Source organism: Lygodium microphyllum, chromosome 7 (genome assembly GCF_053477565.2).
Source record: "Lygodium microphyllum isolate KBCC chromosome 7, Lygodium_microphyllum_v1.1.10, whole genome shotgun sequence".
Taxonomy (NCBI): domain Eukaryota; kingdom Viridiplantae; phylum Streptophyta; class Polypodiopsida; order Schizaeales; family Lygodiaceae; genus Lygodium; species Lygodium microphyllum.
Window position 1 is genome coordinate 92,996,080 of NC_141141.1, and position 20,966 is coordinate 93,017,045.

At 41.3% G+C, this 20,966-nt stretch overlaps 1 protein-coding gene across 1 annotated transcript in view; it reads left to right on the forward strand.

Moving 5' to 3' along the window:
- NUP155 (nucleoporin 155) overlaps positions 1-19,569 on the forward strand; it is a 98,399-nt gene extending 78,830 nt beyond the window's left edge. The window contains exons 11-14 of the mRNA XM_087681680.1: positions 17,051-17,269; positions 17,365-17,693; positions 17,824-17,956; positions 18,254-19,569. Of these exons, the coding sequence (XP_087537806.1) occupies positions 17,051-17,269; positions 17,365-17,693; positions 17,824-17,932 (657 nt within the window). The 3' untranslated portion in view covers positions 17,933-17,956; positions 18,254-19,569. The remainder of the gene's footprint in view (positions 1-17,050; positions 17,270-17,364; positions 17,694-17,823; positions 17,957-18,253) is intronic.
- Positions 19,570-20,966: the final 1,397 nt, after the last annotated feature.

The following is a 20,966-nucleotide window of genomic DNA, read 5'->3' on the forward strand; positions in this document are numbered from 1 at the left end:
TGCTTCTGTCTGGTCATAGTTGCTGTTTTTAGATATTGTAACTAGTGGTTCTTGTAGGTTAGGTGGAATGTGTATTTATATGGTTAAATATAATGCTTCTTGTTAGGTGGAATGTGTAACTAATGGTGCTTGTAGTTAACGCTTAAAGCATTTGAACAAATTGGCTTATCCTTTCCAATGCCACTGCCTGTTAACCATTGAATCAAAGTTTCTTTATTTTGCCCTTTTAACACTGGCATAGTTTGCATTTTAAAGACAGAAGATAGGATGTGCTTGACATGATTAACATTACTTTGACATAGGTGCTTCAGAGTTTGGTCTCTGTGTGTGTGTGTGTGTTGGCTTATCCTTTCCAATGCCACTGCCTGGCTTATCCTTTCCAATGCCACTGGCTGTTAACGATTAATCAAAGTTTCTTTATTTTTCCCTTTTAACATTGGCATAGTTTGCATTTTAAAGTCAGAAGAAAGGGCCATACAAAGCAATGAACCCAGTCTTGATAGGATGCGTTTGACATGATTAACGTTACTTTGACATAGGTGCTTCAGAGTTCTCTCTCTCTCTCTCTCTCTCTCTCTCTCGCTCTATATATATGTGTATATATACATATATACACATATATATGTATATATACACGTGTGTGTGTGTGTGTGTGTGTTTTGGTTTTTAATAATTTTGTGGTCTATGCTTCCTTATGAGATGCCAGGGCTATTTTGAGGTCCACACACACACACACATTGAAGGGGACCGGTGTGTTTTTGGGTGATGATCTCATACCAACCCAACTAGACCACATGAGGGAGTGCATGCCAAAAATTAAGGCAGCCAGGGAGGAGGGCAAACTCGCCTTCTATAGAGGAGGGAGAGTGGTAGTCATGGAGAGGCGCCACAAATGATGGCGTGAGACCTATGGGACCAGCCTTGCAGTGGCAGTCTGGAACTGTAATGGAGCCCTCTGATTGGATGTGGGAGCTTTTGAGGAGACATTCAGAGGGAGAGATATAGTGTTCTACTTAGAGACACATCAGGGGCCACATACTACACTTCCACGGGTGACAGGCTATAGGTGGGAGTTAGCTTGCAGGAAGGAGACACACACAGACCACAGTAATCGTGGTCGGGAGGAGTGGTAGTGTTTCAGGAAGGAGCTACAGTAGATGATCCAGGTAGTCCGCGGAGATGAGTAGGCCAGATACATGTGGGTGAGAGTGCGGGGTGAGGAACATACTTTGTATGTTGCCATATGCTATTTCCCCCCCTATGACGTCCCGATACGCCCCACCCAAGGAGCAATCACCATATGTGGCTTTGGATGAGGATATTTGGGAGTTCTCGAAGGAGGGAGGGATTATCTTACTAGGAGACTTTAATGCCGGGACAGCCTCCCATCAGGTGTCTTTCTTTGATGCATCTGAGGAGATGCTACAGGAGCAGGATTTGTCAGAGCTATAGCTGGAGAGGATATATCAGGATATGGGTGAAGTCATCGAATATGGGAGATACCTTGTGGAGATGGGCACATCACACAGGTTGTGTTGGAAGCGATAGGGATGCAGCTTGAGTAGCAGGAGTGAACGAGTGAGTGTGACGGCTTGAGAGAGCGTGAGCAGAGTGAAAGTACGAGACGATAAGAGTGTACCAACAATGTGTTGGTACACAAAGAATAAAATGTATTTATACTTAGGGCACGTAAAGGATGTGTTCACATGTACAATGTGCGTGTACTATACACGGAGGTTACTGGGCCTTTATATCCCAACAACCTCCCACTGAAAGGTCCGATATGAACCTCTAGTTAACCAACTCCCACTAGTTGAATGCAATGCTCTTTGCTTAGACTTTTAGTGAGAACATCTGCAGGGTTATCTTGTGTTTTAATCTTGGTCAATGTGATTTGACCATCTTTCAGAATCTGTCTGATGAAGTGATATCGCACATCTATATGCTTTGTACGTGAATGATACATGGCATTCTTAGCCAGATACACAGCACTCTAGCTATCACATCCCAAAACTGCAGTACCCATAGACATGCCGAGATCATCTGCAAGTCTGCTCAACCAGATAGCTTCCTTAGAAGCTTCAGTAGTTAGCTGATATGTATTCAGCTTCAATGGTACTCAGTGCAACAATATTCTGCAACCTAGAACACCAAGAAACAACCCCACCAGCAACTGTAAAGACATACACGCTGGTGGACCTATGTGTGTCCAAGTCACTTGCCATGTTTGCATCACAATAACCCTGCAAATTAAGTGCACCCTGCCCATAGCAAATACTTTTTCTTTGTGTACCCTTAAGGTATCGAAGAATACACTTGATAGGCTCCCAATGTGCTTTGCTAGGATTTGACATAAACCTGCTAACAACTCCCACTGCATGAGCAATGTCTGGACGAGTAGCATTCATAGTATACATAAGATGCATAAGGAACTCCCTTCATAGCATTTTCTTCCACGTCATCTTTCGGGCTGTTGGCTTTGCTAAGCTTGAGATAAGGAGGTAAGGGTATCCCAAAAGGCTTAGCTTCAGCCATGTTAAATCTGTCGAGAACCTTTCCAATGTACTTTTCTTGAGATAAAAACAACAATTTCTGCATTCTAGCTTTACGAATCCTCATGCCCAAAATATGCTCTGCATTTCCTAAATCTTTCATGGAGAAAGCTGATTTCAGCTGATTTTTGAGAGCATCCAAGCTAGTCTTTCTTTTCCCAGCTAGTAACATATCATCCACATACAAAACAAGTATGATGGGGCTGCCATCTGTATTCTTTTTCATGTTCAAGCAATGATTTGCATGGCTGTGTGTAAACTCATGAGATAGCATAAAAGTGTCAAACTTTTTGTACCACTGCCGTGGTGCTTGTTTCAGCCCATATAGGCTGCGTTTTAGCTTACATACCATTTGCTCTTTTCCAGGAACTACAAAGCCCTCGGGCTGTTTCATGTAGATTTCCTCATCAATGTCACCATGCAAGAAAGCTGTTTTTACATCCATTTGATACATCTCTAAATCCAAAACAACAGCAAGAGCCAAAAGCACACGTAAAGTGGTCCATCTTCACTACATGTGAGAAGACCTCTTGGAAGTCGATCCCTTCCTTTTGTGCATAACCTTTGGCAACTAGCCTTGCCTTGTACTTGGGTTTTCCATCAACTGTCTTGACTTTGTACACCCATTTGTTTGGAAGTGGCTTCCTTCCCTTTGGCAATGTCACAAGATCCCAAGTATCACTTTGCATATAAAGATTTAATCTCTTCCTACATAGCTAGCTCCCACTTATTGCTGAACTCACATGACTTGGCCTCTTTGTATGTAAGAGGCTCACCCTCATTTGTAAGCATCACACAATGCAAGGAGGGGTCAAATCTATGTAGTTGCCTTCTTACGCGTGTAGACCTGCGTACCCAATAATCAACATTTTCAGGAATCGGGTCTACATGTGGAGGTATATTATTTTCAGCATTCATTTGCTGCTGTAAACCATTTTCAGCATGCTGTTCATGCTGTACAGCACCTTCATTTTCATTTTCAGCGCCTGCATTTTCATAATCAATAAGCCTATCTTGCTGTCCATGACCTCCTTGTGCTTCTATTTGCTGTCCATCGTCTTCTGGCTCAAAAATAACTGGTTGATCATCAGTTTCAGCCTGTGGTACAGCACCTTGAGGCTCATTTTTTGAAGTAATGGGTGGTTGCAAACTTTGAAATTTCACGTCTTCCAAATCTTCATTAGAGACTAAAGAGCCTTTCAGCAATTTTAGCTCATTAAACACAACATTATGGCTGCGAATAATTTTCTTGGACTGAGGTAACCACACTCTGTAGCCAAATTCACCCTCATCACCATAGCCCATGAAAATGCCTTTGGTAGATTTTGGGTCAAGTTTATTCCTCAGCTCATCCCTAACATGCACAAAAGCATCACAACCAAGTATGTGTAAATGGTCATATGAGGCCGATTTGCCAGACCAAACCTCCTTAGGGATGCCATTATTTAAGGACCGATTTGGAGAGCGGTTGCAAATGTGAACTGCGGTTTTGAGTGCCTTTCCCAAAATGCATGAGGGAGATTAGCAGTGGATAGCATGCACTGCACTCTTTCACATAAAGTTCTGTTATATCTTTCAGCCACCCCATTTGAAGAAGGGCTGTAAGGGGCTGTAAGTTCCCTTTTAATACCATGCAAGTCACAAAAGGACTTGAATTCAGTTGATGTGAACTCACCCCCATTATCAGTTCTCAAGCATTTTGGCTTTCTACCTGTCTGAGTGGTCACAAATGCACGAAATGTTTTAAAAACAACAAACACTTCATTTTTCTTTTTCAGCAAATACACCCATATCTTCTTGGAACAGAAATAAAGGAGACAAAATATGCAGCACTACCCAATGATTTCATGGGCATACTACATATATCAAAATGCACTAAGTCCAAGACATTGGACTTACGTGAGACACCAGAGTAAAAATAAATTTTTATTTGCTTTCCAAAGTGACACTCATTACAAAAATCAAGTTTAGAGCCTTTTCCATCAACCCTCTTTAGAGAGGTAAGGACATCAAGTTCTTTTTAGCTCATATGGCCTAATCTCTCATGCCATAACTCCAAGTGGCTGCAAATTTCAGCAACATCAAGAAACTTGCCATTCAAGGCTTTATAGTGCAAACAATACAAAGTGCCCTTCTTGGTTCCTTTTGCAATCAGCATGGAACCCTTTTTCACTTTTCACAAACCACTACCAAACAGTATGGTGTAGCCATGCAAGTCAAGGTGACCAACAGATAGTAAACTCTTTTTAATGCCAGGCACATATCTGACATCTTTCAACACAAGCTCTTGACCATTGTCTAAAGACAAGTGTATTGTGCCAATCCCATCAATGCTACAAGCATGGTTATTTCCAAGATATACTTTTCCATAACTGCCTGAATTGAACATAGCAAAACACTCCACGCAAGGAGCTATATGGAAAGAGGCACCAGAGTCTACAATCCAAGTCTGAGTGACACCATCATCAACTGACAAGAGTGCATCGAACACATCAGCCTTGGTAATCTGCATATCCTGTATGTCACATACAAGGGCATCATAATCAATTGCACATAATACATCAGCCTCTGTATCTGAAAGCTCTTCTATGACTACACTAGAGGCCACATTGGCCTTCTCTTTGCCTTTGGTTGTCTTCGATGCATCTGTCTTTTCTTCCTTCTTCTTTTTATTTCTTGCATTTTTCTTTCTCTCTTGTTCCTTCTTGTAATACTTGCAATCAGGTTTCTTGTCGCCCTTCTGACCATAGTGATAGCAAGTAATGTCACTCTTATCCTTTCCTTTGCTCTTGCTCCTGTTTTTGTGCCCTGTATTTGCATTTTTCTTTTCAGCCTTGCCTCTTACATTATAAGTTGAGTTGCTGCCTTCTCCACTAGACATACGTCTAATTTCTTCATTCAAGATAGAACCCCTCACCCCATCATATGAGAGATTGGGGTTATTGCTAAGTGAAACCACCAAGGTTTCCCAAGAGTCAGGCAGTGTCATGATCAAAAAGATCGCCCTTAACTTATCATCAAAGTCCAAGTTTGCATCTTTGAGCTGATTTAGAATCCCTGTAAATGCACTCAAGTGCTCAACTGCAGGCTTTGACTCATCCAGTTGCATATTCACCAACTTGCGCATTAGATGCACTTGATTAACAAGTGTGGTGATCTCATAAGTAGTTTTCAGCTTCTCCCATATTGCATAACCTGTGTCTAAACCCTTAATGTTTGTCAGAATGTCATCAGTGACACCCATCTTTATGTAAGCCACAACCTTTTTATTCACTCTGGCCCACAATTTGCATTAGACATTAGTGCGGGTTTATCTTCTTGCAAAGCATCCTCACAATCCTTTAGGGACAAAATGCCTTGCATATGGTCTTTCCAAAGGTCAAATCCATGACCATCAAACCATTTAATCTCCATCAAACTCTTGATGTTTGAACTAGAAGAAGTTGCAGCCATTTCATCACGAACACAAGAGTAAATGCACTAATCTATGGAAGCACAAGCTGAACCAGCAAAATACCCTGTTGTTTTTCCTCAACCAAAAATAAATCTCTGCTGTTTGTACATTAGCCAGCCACTGCACGGGCAAAAGATGCAGAAATTTACCAAATTCTATGTAAATCCCCAAAATTTGAAGTCCAAAATTGCATGAATGTCAATCAATCTGACCCAGCTGAGTAAAGCTTTACCAACACATGAAAAAGCCCAAATTTCTGGGATCCAATGTCAGGAAATTTTGCCTAGAAGAGCGAAAATCCATCAAATTTGGTAAAATCCCCAAATTAATTTAGGGTACCACTCGCAATGTTAGCAATTTCTAACATGAATGTCACTATCAGGCCTAGATGAGATCAAATGTGGGAAAAGCCCCAAATTTTCTGACTCGAATCCTTATAGATCTATGATTTGTGCTTCTGGCATGTGAACTCCCGTCAAAGCCAAGTGGTAATGAGGGGATTGGAGAAAAATTTGATTTAAAAAAAAAAACAAAGGAACTGACGGGGGGATCCGTTGATCCCCATCACGTCACGTCACGCTTAGACGTCGCCCTCCTGTCCAGTTGCGAACCGCCCGCAGAGGTCGCCTACCTGTCGCCTGGTTCCCAGTCGCATTCTGCTTGGAGAAGTCACCTGATTGTCGCGCAACCACCGCCAGTTTGCATTTCGACGCGCGTCTTTAGTTCGGTCAGCTGTCACGCCTTTTGCCTGCCGTCAACTACATGTCTGCTTGGTCACTTTGAGCAATATTTTGCTCGTCTTCTGCATGGCTGCTGGTCTTCTTTACGGAAAGCGTGCACAAAAGTCGGCTATGATACTAGTTGTTGGAAGCGATAGAGACGCAGTTCGAGTAGGAGTGAACGAATAAGTGTGACGGCTTGAGAGAGTGTGAGCAGAGTGAAAGTACAAGGCGATAAGAGTGTACCAACAATGTGTTGGTACACAAAGAATAAAATGTATTTATACTTAGGGCACGTAAAGGGTGCGTTCACATATACAATGTGCGTGTACTATACATGGCGGTTACTGGGCCTTTATATCCCAACAGGTTGGCCATTCTCAATGGCTTTGGCTAGATACCCTCTATTCGGCACCTTCACATATTATCCTCATTGACACGGTGCCGGCATAGTAGACTATGTTCTTGCCCCACCGACGTTGACATCTCACATCCAGGACCTCTCAGTATCCCCACTCCTTCTCGGAGTTACAGTGGATCATGTCTACCTATCATTCACCATCGACCTCCAATCCACTGATACGCAGACCCATCATGCAGCTCACCGCCACCCGAGATACCTCTTTTCCAGAGAGACAGAGGATACCTATGAGGCGGAGATCCTTATACTCTTGCATGATGCAGACCCGGACGTTCCATTACAGGAGCTGACTCAACAGTTCAGTGAGGCCCTACACATTGCTGCAGGTGTAGCCTTACCACACTCGACCCACACAGAGAGCCTCCACCAGGGGGACACCTCGGAACAACTGGTATAATGATGAGTGATGTGAGACCAGAGCACGGCTACAGAGAGAGATAGCTCTGGAGTCCACTACCCACAAACAGACAGATATACTCTTTAGACACCTCACACGGTGGAAGAAGAGAACATTCTTGGCCCAGTTGGAGCGAGACCTATATCAGTTATTCTTGAGCTAGGAATCTAGAGAGGCTTGGAGGCTTTTCAGAGCATTGCCCGACCACACCTATTACGTCCACCGCTGTATGGGAAGAGTATGCAATTAGTCTCTATACTGTGGAGGGTCAGCCACCTCTTCCTGACCCACTTGAGCCTTGTCAAGAGACCACTACTTTCTTTACAGAAAGTAGGGTCCGAGAGGCCATTGACAGACTTAGCAGAGGAAAGGCACAAGATCATGATGGACTAGTAGTCAAGCACTTGATCCATGCTAGAGATTCGGTGGCAGGATTTCGAGCTTACATATTTAACAGAGCCATGTGTGAAGGCCTACTAGAAAGTTGGAGCATGAATAATATTGTGCCTATCCTCAAGTCAGGAGACCCTACTCTACCTAGTAACTATCAGACTACCATGGTTGGACATACATTGTCTAAGTTATATGCTTCCATCCTTGAGCATGAGTTAAGCAGGTGGGCAGACATGTGGGGTCTTAGAGCACAAGGACAGGCTGGCTTTAGGAGAGGCTTCTCCACATTGGATCACATCCTCACACTCAGAGCGATCATTGAGGAGGGAATGGCCTATGGCCGACGGACCTACTGTTGCTTTGTGGACTTCTGCAAAACCTTTGACACAGTACCGAGAGACAGGCTGATACATAGATTGCATGCCTTGGGAGTACCCAAAGAGCTCAGTTGGGGTATTTTGGCACTGTATGAGAGAGTTGTGGGCAGAGTTCGGACACGTGAGGGCCTTTCGGTACCTATTTATTCCACCGTTGGGGTGAAGCAAGGATGCCCCCTCTCTCTGACATTATTTGGCCTGTACATTGATGGGATTGCTGATTACATTTCACATGAAGGAGATAGAGGAGCTCCACTAGCTGGCACTTGGATACCTCTCCTATTGTATGCAGATGACATTGTATTGATAGCTGACTCTCCAGAGGGTCTACAGAGACACTTGGATGCATTATACTCCTATACTTTGGACAGTGGGCTTTCAGTGAACCTTGGTAAAACCAAGGTGATGGCATTTAATACTACACCATAGTGGGTTAGGAGATCAGCACCTAAATTCACATATGGATCTGAGGAGCTGGAGTATGTGGATTCTTATACATACTTGGGAGTCTTATTCACAGGGCCCACCTTTTCTATGCGAGAGGCAGCAGACACTAGACGGACTCACGGATACACAACACTAGGTGGTTTGGAGAGGATGTGCGCACAGGTGCAATTCCAAGAACCACGCACCAAGCTATGGCTCTTCGATACACTGGTCACATCCACACTACTTTATGGAGTAACACTTGGGCCAAGTCTTACAACCGCTGAACTAGGCCAATGGCATGTTGATTAGGTCGATGGAGCAAGATACCAAGTGTCGTCTACTATTCAACATGTTACCAAGACTAGTAGGTTAACATTGCCACATGAGATCATTAGAGCCGAGCTAGTAGCTACACCGATTGTGCACCGATTGTGGTAGAGGCCCTCACCCGATGGGTCACACACATACATAGCTTATGGGACTTACCCAGACACAGATATGCACGGTTGGCCCTTGAGTCCTCCAGGCAGCTTGCCAGAGAGGGTGATACTTCATGTTGGTATGCACATATGTCGGCTTGGTTTGAGCTGCATGGCTTTAGCATGGACAAGTTACTTCCCTTCCAGTATTCCCTTGATGCACCATCTCTTGATCTAAGCAAGTTAGAGATTTGCAAGATCATCAGAATGGATCTTACCCAGTTGGATATTAGGCGGACATGGTTGATGTGAGGGCAGGAGCTAGGGACAAAGAGGGCTTTCTACCGCGAGCATTTCCTTCATACTACAGATGATGGATTTATTGCTCACCCGAGATACATGGACATCCACCTTTCGCATGGGATCAGATGTACTATTGGCAAGTTGCACACTTCCTCACATCAGCTAGAGATTGAGACCGGTAGATATAGATCCATCCCATTAGAGGAGCGCATATGCCAGATGTGCCAATTAGAGCTAGAGATAGAGGAGCATTATATTCTGCCGCCGCTGCCCAGCGTATTATGAGATCCGTGGTCGTTTCCATTGTCTTTTTAGAGACGGATTTGGATCACTATCCAAAATCATGGATTTTACCGATCAGCGATGCCTTGGCCTCTTTCTTCTTGAGATACGACGGCTTTGTGACATGCGCTTCAGGAGTACAGCTGCTCCAGGACACCGAGACCCTCCACAAAGGCATCTCACAGACTTCTTTGCAAAGGAGACTCAGAAGACTTCAATACAGTTACAGCCAGAGTCTACACACGGACAAGGAGTACTTATTGATCGAGCCAGCAGCTTAGCTGATCCAGACGTCCTAGGCCTCGACACAAACACCGGCGACACCTTCATAGGCAGATATAGGGGATTATTGCTCCGGCTAGAGCCCGGCCCTCCATACCCACATGAGATTGTACCATTTGGAGCTCATTGTTACTAGATAGAGATCTATGTTCTACACATAGCCATAGTTAGTTTCCTTTCTTATTTTTCTTTGTGCTACATATTTTGCCCAGACAATTGTAGCATCATACACATGATTGTAACTCATGGTCTCATAGGTCATTTTGGCCTTTTGTAGACGTTAATATATCATTTCATTTCTCTCTCTATATATATATATATATATATATATATATATATGTTTATATATATATGTCTACACACACACACACACACACACACACACACACACACACACACACACACATGTATGTATGTTCACATACATACATTTTATATATGTTTGTATGTATGTATATGTGTGTTATATATGTGTGTGTGTGTGTATAGTATATATATATGTGTGTGTATATGTGTGTGTGTATGTATGTATTTTAAAATAATTTTGTGGTCTAGGCTTTCTTATGAGATGCCATGGCTATTTGGAGGTCCATTCTTTGTGGTAGGATCTACACAGAGGTTTCAGATAAATTGTCGGTCATTAAACCAAATCTCTGATTGGATTAGATATATATATGCTTCTGTCATGGATGTGGAGATACACTGGTAGTTTTAGAGATAGGTGTTGAGATGTCAAGCTCTACATGAGTTGGCATCCACTACATGTCTTAGTGATGTGACACAATATTATTCATTGGCGTATTAGGTGACTGACATGAGGATATACTAGTGATTTTACAATCGGATTACACCCACGTAGTTCATCTTTGGTTATGGCACATTCATTGGGTCACCTCTTCTTTCCTAGCAAGTTCACACTTGGTGACAACATGAACTTACGTTGTGGTACTTTCATATTAGTCTTTTGTCATGTTGTAGATTTAGTTCTTTTGCGTGGAAGAATAAGAAAGAAAGAAGATTTCAGCTCTATCTCTTTGTGTTCTCAAGTCTCCATTGCTTTTGTGTGTGTATGTGACCTTAGGTGCTTTTCTTCTCTCCCCTTTTGTCTATTTTCATGGTATTAAAGTCGTCCCATAGTTGCATAGAGCTCAATTGAAGGCTAAGGCGAAGGTATTGGAGCACGAAAGCAAGCAAGCAACCAATGGGTAAGAAGCTCTTTCACCTTGCTTGATTTGCCTTAGATTATAGCTGCGAGAGAGGCTCCTGAGACTGATAGGGTTATAGTCTCCGCTTGTAGTGAAACTTGGTGAACACAAAGAACGGTGTATATGTTGTAGAAAAGCCCTTTAGGGCTTGCCATTGTGATATTTGGCATTTGAGGTCATTTTGGCCTTTGTTCTAGATTTGCAAGTGGTCTCGGCAGCAATTTTTGGGTATATTATTGTTTCGGCTGTGTCCATCGTTTACAGATACATGTCATAGATTTTGAATTTGTAAGGTTTTAGGTGTTTATTGGGTTGTAGACACAAAAGGTATGTGCATATAGATTGTAGATTGCAGTTATTGTTGTGTAGTCAGTGAAATAGACTGCGTGTTTAGTTATGGTGTGTTGGGAATAAAGAGCCACTGTGCCTTTTATACTTGCTCGGGTGTTGAACGCACCCTTAGTGCTTGTACTTTATATATATCTATTACAAAAAGAACCTAAAAGGGATACAACTCATTGTATCCACACATCATGCATCTCACACTCTACTCTTTATTGTTGTTGCTGCTCTCTCTCTCTCTCTCTCTCTCTCTCTCTATCTCTATCTCTATGCCATTGCCATTGTTGAATATCGCATTTGCAGCGTGCATCCATCACTTAAAATTGGTATCAGAGTTGAAGGTCATTGCAAGCGTGCCTCTTCGAGCCAGTCCGAGCTGTGCCAATAGCAGGTTGTCTTAGTTCTGTGCAGGTTACACAAGGTGCATACACACGTCATGTTGACTAGGCACAAGAGGTAGGTGGAAATCAAAAGCAGGTCGCAATTGTCTTTAGTCGTTGGTTGCTGCAGACAGTTGTATGGTACAGGCGCAAGTCATTGGGCAGGCATCAATGAGTATATGAGTAGGGTTCCATGATGGAAATCTTTCACACAATCCTCTTATTACTCAGACTTTGGGGTAGATAATACCCTTGATATATTCCTTGTGTCAATTTTGCTCTTGGTATGTACTTGCAGTGCAATTTCTATGCAAATTGAGCACATTGGACCTCAGACAAATTTGGGGCTTTTGCAAAATTTGTGAAATTTTGATAAAATTGGATTGTGGAATCTACTCAGGAGTTATGTTTGATGCGATTTGAGTAGATAAATTTTGGAGATTTGGACTGTGTGAGTCAAATCTGTGCTCGAGGATTTATTCGGAGTAGAAATTGCAGCTAAAATTTGGGGCTTTCTCATGCAATTGATGCATTTCTCATGAAGGGCTTTCCAACAGAGTGGTTTGCTCATTGCCGACAGATAATGAGAGTTGGATAGTATATATATATATTTAGCTTTGTACATACTTAGACTTAGCTGATTCTTTTCTTCAACCTTAAGGCACGTTGCCTTTAGGTGGTAGGTTGTTGGGAATAAAGGGCCATTGTACCTTCTATATGCGCTTGGGTGTGAATGCATCTTTAGCACTTATACTTTAATATATCTATCACAAACAAACCTAAAAGAGATACAACTCATTGTACCCACACATTGTTCATCTCACACTCTCTGCTCTCTACTATTGCTCTCTCTCTCTCTCTCTCTCCCTCTGTGTGTGTGTCATTTTCATCATTGAACATAGCATCTGCACTATGCATCCGTCTCGTCATGATACAAGTGGTAACAACTTGCTTCAGATTTCAGTTTTTTGTAAGGTTTTCTGTTTTGTTAAAATGTTTGACAACTTCAATCAAATTATCAACGAGAAGCTTGATAAGAACAATTGTCTTGCATGGAAGTTTAGAATGACAAATTTCTTGAAGGGTAAAGATGTTTAGAATTACATTGAAGGAGACATGCTAGTAGTACCTGAAGTTCTTGCACGAAATACTGCTATAGAACAAGTAAAGGCTAAGAAAGATTGGGAGTAGACATAAAGTTATGCGTTGGCTATTTGTTAGTGTCACTTATAGCATGATGCACTATTTGCAAAAATCTGAAATCCCTACTATTGTATGGAAGAATTTAGCAAGGTTGTTCGAAGTAAATACAAAGGCTAGAAAGCTTCTGCTGAAGTTAGAGTTGAACCAAGTAAAAAGAGGAAACCTGTCCATTAATGATCATGCCTTGAAGATCAAGAGTATTGTGGAAGCTCTTGGATCTATCAGTGTGGTGGTTGATGATAATGATGTTGTGCGTGCATACTTAGATGGACTTGGAGATGAATACAAGAGCTTCAGGTTATCTATGAATACAAGGGATGATATCCTTGACTTGATTTCTATGTTGATACTTGAGGAGAAGAGGCTTGTCTCAGCTTTCTCTTCTTATCAAAGCAAAAAGAGGTTTGAACATGTGGTTTACTCTACTAGCAGAGGTAGAGGTTGTGGCAGAGGCCAAGGTGGTGGTTGTGGTCAAGGTTATGATGCATAGCAAAATAGAGGGCTGTCTTGAGGAAGGGGGAGTTAAAGAGGGCAAGTTGTAGATTCTAACATGCAACTAAATTTTGGTGATAGCAGAGAGTGCTGGTGTTGTGGTAAAAAAGGCCGTATTTCTAAAAATTACTTTAAACAAAACATTGAAATTAGAAATAGAAAAAAACAGTTAGGTAATTATGCATCCAGTAGCAGAAACAATGATGACAGAAGCAAACAATTGTTTATTATGTAGCACTTTATAAATACTATGACTGCTAACGGTTCATCAAAGAATGATGCATGGTATGCAAATTTAGGTGTCTCTAACCATACTTCTCATAGAGAGTGGTTTAGAGAGAGACACAGTTTGGAGTCTCCGAGCTATGTGGAGACAAGGGATGATATAGCTCACCCCATGACTCATGTTGGAAATATTCATTTAAATGTGCAAGATGACAAAACCAAGTATTTGTATCGAATATTACAAAAAACTTGGTTTTTGTTGATTAGGTGATAGAATAGGGATTGCAAGTTTGGTTCACATTTGATGGTTATTATGTAGAAAATCTAAAAAATGACTGCAAGTTTATTGCAAAAGGAAATCGTGTTGGTAGATTGTTTACTCTTGATATAAGTTTGCTTGAAATGGATGCTGCCATGTTTGCATAAGGTTTAGGTGTTGTGGTTGATATTGAAATTTGACATAAAAGAATTGGTCATATGAATATGCAACAATTGAGAGATATGCAATCAAAACAAATTGTGGATGGCTTGCCCAACTGGGTTTAGGGTTAACTGGCATAAAGTATATGAAGTATGTCAATTTGGAAAGCAAAGAAGATGTGTTTCGACATGAAAAGCATGTATGCAAGAAGCCACTTGAATTGATACATTCTGATGTGTGGGGTTCTACAAAGATTGCAACTTTGAGTGGTTGCAAGTATTATATTTTCTTCATTGATGATCATACTCACAAAGTATGGGTTTACTTTATGTGTGCAAAGTAAGGTATTCACTCATTTTAAAATCTTTAAGGCTTTGGTTGAGAAGGAGAGAGGGTTGTGTATTAAATGCCTAAGGTCAGATGAAAGGGAAGAATATCTCTTCAATGATTTTTTTTGATTTTCTACAGAAAAATGGTGTATAGAGTCAATATACATGTAGATATACTTCGTAGTAAAACGGAGTTGCTGAGTGGAAAAACAGACATATTGCAGAGGTGACTCGTGCATTGATGCTAGAAAGAAACTTGCCTCATTACTATTGGGTTGAAGCAATTCTTATTGTTGTATACATTGTGAATAGGACATCCGGTGCTATTGTATATGGTATGACATCCAAAGAGAAGTTTACGAGTAGAAAGCTAAATTTGTCCCATCTGAAAGTATTTGGATGTATTGCCTATGTGTATATTTTTGATGAGTTGCGCAGTACATTGGATCCCAAAGTAAAAAAAGTTGTGTATTTGTTAGATATTCTCTTGAGTAGAAAGGATATAGATATTATAATCATGTTGCATGTGAGTTGAGAGTTAGTAGGGATGTTGTTTTTGATGAAATGAGTATTTGGTATAGTAATGTGTAGAATATATTTAGGGTTGATAAGCATGAGAGTTGGTTGTGTAGAAAATAGGTTAGTAGTCATAGACATTGAGTGGACCATAAGAATCTCCTAGTCATGGTTTTGTTGATAGACATTGGAGCGACAGATTAACATCATAGGTTACTCCACCAAGTATGTCACATATATCAAGAAAAGGTAAAGAGAAAGTTGGAGACTCATCCATTGTGACAGATGTATCATCAAGTTTGTGATAGATGTATCGTTAAGTTCCTCTCATGTTAATGTTGATTCGGATGGCTTTGAGCAAAGCTTGGATGAGGAGTTTGGGATTTCATCTATTAAAACACCTGATGTGCAGAAGGCACAAGAGGATGCTAAAGCACCTGGTAGTGATCGGTCCACATAGGTCAAGTAGAGTGAGAAAGCCAATGTAGCGATTGATATATGATAGCTATGTAGCTCATCACTATGTATACATGGCTAAGGTTATGCAATATGTGAAATCCACTTGTTTTGAGGATACAGTGGGCAATGAGTATTGGGATCGTGCTACGGATAAAGAAACGGTTGCACTTATGGATAATGACATATGGGAGTTGATGTCCTTACCTGAAGGCAAGAAAGTTGTTGGCCGCAAATGGGATTGTAATGTTAAGTATAAATTAGATGGATCTATTGAGCTCTATAAGGCATGATTGGTTGCTAAAGAATATGCAGAGACTCGTGGTATTGATTATGAGTAGACCTTTGCTCCAGTGGCTAAAATGGCCACTATAAGGGTTGTTATAGCAGTGGTTGCATCAAAAGATTGGATTATGCATCAAATGGATGTTAAGAATGACTTCTTGCAGGGCAAGTTGCAAGAGGAAGTTTATGTGGAGTAGTTGCTTGGTTATGTGAATGAGAATCATCCAAATTATGTATACAGGCTTTGTAAGTGTATGGGCTGAAGCAAGCACCTAGGGCATGGCATGATAGGATTGCAAAATACCTTGTTTGTGGATTTCATAGAGCACAAGTTGATCACTCACTTTATGTATATGAGAGTGATGCAAGTATTGTGGTCATTACTATATATGTGGATGATTTGATCATTGTGGATGATTGCAGATGATACTTAGAGATTGAGAATATGAAGGGTCTTTTCAAGGTTGAATTTGAGATGAAGGATTGGGAGAGCTGCCCTATTAGAGATAATCAGGACTCTAGAGGGTATATGGTTGTCACAGAGACAACATGCGTTGGATATGTTGAAGAAGTATGGTATGATTGATTGCAAGTCTATTTCTATACCTTTGGATGTTAATGCTAAGCTTAGTGCACATGAGGGTGACTTGATTGAGGATGTCACTATATATTGGAAGATTTTGGGTAACCTTATCTATTTGACAATCACCAGGCTAGACCTAAACTACATAGTTGGTTTGAAGAGTTAGTTTATGCAACTTCCGCAGAAGTCACATTTGGATGTAGTGTGGTGCACATTGTGCTATGTCAAGTCCACATTGGACTATGCTTTATTCTATGGTGTAGGTGTACCATTGGACTTACATGGTTACATAGATGCAAATTGGGCTGGTAGTATTTCAAACAGGAGATATACCGATGGTTTTATGTTTTTCTTTGGGAGTGTTGCTGTTAGTGCAGGGTGTTTAATTGTGTTGTGCTGTCAGTGCATTTCCATTGTTTCTGTTGTGTGTACATGTGCTCTAGAAACTACCTGTATGCTGCTTCTACACCTTTTTCTGGTGTAGACGGTATTAAAAGAGAATTATTTTCTGTGTGTATCGTTTTTATAAACTGCTTGGTTGAGAGTCATCCATGTTTTTGACATTAAGAAAGGGTGCTTTTGCAGATCTGCTTAGAAATATTGCACTTTTCCAATTATACGCGGGATCCAGAGAATAATGTGATGAAAGATACATGGGCAAGGCTTATTGAAAAGGCTTTAGATGCTGGAGGAGTAGCTGAAGCTTGTACTGTGTTAAGAAGGGTAGGACCCCGATTTTTTCCTGGTGATGGCGGAAGCCTGCCGCTTGAGACAATTTGCCTTCATCTTGAGAAAGCTGCTCAGGTACATTATTGGGAAAATGAACTGACATGTTCTTCTTTTGTTACACGGCCACTCTCTGGGTGGGTTTATTTTACAGTTGCTTGCTTTGTTTTTAGGAGAGAGTTGTGTCAGGGAATGAAGCAGTTGGAGATGAAGACATCTCAAGAGCACTATTAGCTGCTTGCAAAGGTGCTGCAGAACCTGTGCAAAGGGCATATGATCGTCTTCTTGCCACTGGATCTATTTTACCTTCTCCTTCTCTCCGAATACGAATGCTTCGATCAGTCTTAACTGTCTTGAGGGAATGGGCAATGACAGCTTCTACAGAAAAACTGGGAACTAATTTAGGTGGTAGTACTCTCATGCTTAGAGGACCTCCGAACTGGGAACAAACAGCTTCTCTTCATCAGGGGTTGAAAGATAGACTTTCTGTAGCTGCTAACAGGTGACATTGACTAGCCCTGTTTAATGTGAAGGAGTTTATTCTGCCTATAGGGCTTTCTGAATCATGACATATTTATTGCTCTACCACGCAAACTCTCTATCTGTCTACTTATTCCATTTTTGCAAAGCAGATACATGACTGAGGTTCGAAGGCTTCCTCTTTCACCCAGTCTGATGGAACCTGTATATCAGGGGTTCAAAGAACTGGAAGAAAAGCTTGTTGGAAGCTCACCATTTTGAGATGCCATTTACCACACCTTGCAGGTATGGTTTGTGTATGCTAAGGATGCATAGACCTTCAGTTAAAAGTTGTGAATCATACCACATCTTGCAGCATGATTCACCTTTGCACATGCAAAGGATGTGTAAGCAATTTCGGGACATCACAGATTTATGGGGTAAACATAGTTCAAGAAAACCTGGTGTTCCCTTTTTTTGTCATTTTTGGAGCTTAAGAAAATGTTCATGTATTTTCTAGACAGTTTTGAATGTTAATCTAGATATATGTATCAACGAGAGGTGCTGAAACACCTTTTTTTTTTTCATTTTTGTATGATGCAGTTCATTCGATTGATATTTGGATGTAGCATGATACTGACGGTGAGGATTGACGTGGGAGCTGTGGAAGAAATGTAATGAACTAAGTGAATACATGATGACTTCAATTATAAGGGGCAATGCCACAAATGACACATTTTATTATCAGGCATTGCTACCTCATTAGAGGAACTTTGATCTATTTTCTACATAGGCTAACCCTAGCCAACTGAGGCTCCTATCTGAGAAGTACCTGATCTTCTCAGGAATGGCATTGCCACTGCACAGTAATGCTTGTGTTTGAAAAGTTTCTGGGAACCATGTGATCTAAAGAGGTGGATAGCATTGGCTGTGGAAGCTAGAACACTCCTTGGCTTGATTGTATGTGACATCTCAGGAAAGTTCATTGGTTGTGTCACTTCTTAAAGTTGTAGGTGGATGGAGTGAACTGTGACACTCCTAACAGACACAGGCTCATGAAACTTAATTGCATCTGCTGCTCCATATGGCTGTTGATGATGATGGATTTTGAAGCAGTAAAGTGCAGGGATGGCTGAACTTGTAACCATGCATACATCGTCATCAGCTCTCCATACATACATCATCAGAAGCTCTCCACTTAGGAGGCCCTTCCCGGAAACTGGCACATTCTGGAACCATTGGAATGTGGGTTACTGGCAACAAGCACTTGATACATCTACAATTTTTACATTAGTGTACACAGGTCTCTTTTACATGTAATTGCAGATGAAGGCAACACGTCTTGCTGCTATCTGTCTAGCAAGAAGAGCTCAGTTTGTTTTGAGATTCGGGTAGCATTGCGATTGAAGTGGTGTTTGGCCGTTGTATCAGGATATGCTGAGTTCCATGGAAGATGGAACAGGGCTCATTAGGGTTCACAAATGGGTAGGATAGAAAGGACTTGTTTTTGATTGTAGTTCTGTCTGCAATGGATTCTCTTGTATAACTTCCCTGAGCATGCATACTGGCCCACACAGAAAATTTGTGGGTCTTTGTCAGCAGAGCTAACACAGGACATCTACTGAGCGTTTCTGAGGTACACATTATTGGCCTGGCAGGTAGTCTTCCATGGACAAATGTATTTAGCCCAGTTCCACTATCTGTATGTGTAAACCATAACAACTGATCCGGGTACTGTGTAAAATGATAAGAGGCAGGTGCATGAAAAAGTTATGATGAAGGATTTATATTATTTTGCAAAATCAAATTTGCTCAACCTGTGGGGTTCTGGTGGTCTCAAAACTTTTTTGAGACTAGTGTCCTGTTCAGAACTTCGGTAAATGGCCTGATCTGTTATGCTACCCTATGAAATTAATTTGTTGTGTCTTGGGAATAAGTAATCAAATGATGATGCTGCACATTCATATGGTCCACAAGACTGGTGTGCTGTAGGAATAGGAAACTTGTTTTTGTTCCATGTTCTATGCTATCTTCTCTTGGACAGCTTTGGGTAGGGTATATTCAACAGCATCCTTCCCAGCTTCTGAGAGTTGATATAGAACCTTGGTGCTCAAGTTCAGGAATTCCACATGCCTTGAAACTCCCCATATCATGATAGTAGGCTGCAGTACCTGTCCAAAGTCAAACAAAATTGTTAATCATTTGAGGAAAAGACTGCTGCAGGGAAACAGTAGACAAATGCAACTGCTGATGTCAGGTTAAGGTGTGGTAAAAGCAGGCCAGAAATAACTCACATAGCTTTGGAAGGTATTTAGGCCCGAACCTTCTACCTGTCAAGACTAAGAGAGGAAAGGGACCTCATCAGTCGTGTGTATGGCTGGTGACGGTAGTGTCCACTAATTCAGGAAAACTGTCAATGAACAGATACTGCGATAGCGGGTCCAGAGGCTTCAGTGCTATTTATGGTGGTTTCAATTGGCAGTTTTATGAGGTGGACAAGTTACTAGATTTGTTGAATTTTGAGTGTAGTTTTTGGAATTTTTGGTCTTAAGCAAATTCGACTGCCAATGTTTCATCTTACACGCTTACAATGTCAGATTCTGATGACACTAGATCCATGAAATGTAACTTTGATGAACCGCATTTTTTTCACATGCAAATGCACAATTAAGCAAATTCGACTGCCAATGTCATCATCTTACACACTAAGCATATGTCAGATTCTGATGACATTAGATATGAACCGCATACTTCTCACATGCAAATGCACAAATAATCTCTTTTTATCCCTAGTCCAGCTTCTTTTTGTGGGGGTGGCTGCCTGTGGCACCATCTTCAATGATGATATTCAAGACTTTGAACCCGTTGAATTCTAGAGGGAGAGTCGCACATGCCATTATTAGTTAGGCATCGTGATTTAGTGTTTACCAGTATTGGGTCAGTTACTACGTGTTCAATGAACAACCATCATCTTCAAACATCGAGAGGGAGCTCCATAAGTTTCCGTTAGCAATGTGTGGGTATCATATACTAGACACCGCTTCTCTCTGTACATGCGATGACCAGCAAGGTCTGCTAAAAGTTCATGATTAAGCGATTTACTTGTATTGGAATTTGGGCTGACTGTGAATGGGTTGGATGTGATTAGTTAACCATCTTGTGGAATCAAATGCCATTGCAAACTAGGTTAAGTTATTCATCAACTTAACACTCTTTTGCAAGTCCTTGGTGACGATGGCACACAACAAGACAGAGGCTTCGAAACCTCCATATAGATGTCTGAATTGGTTGGGACGCTTGATGATGGTCTCAACAT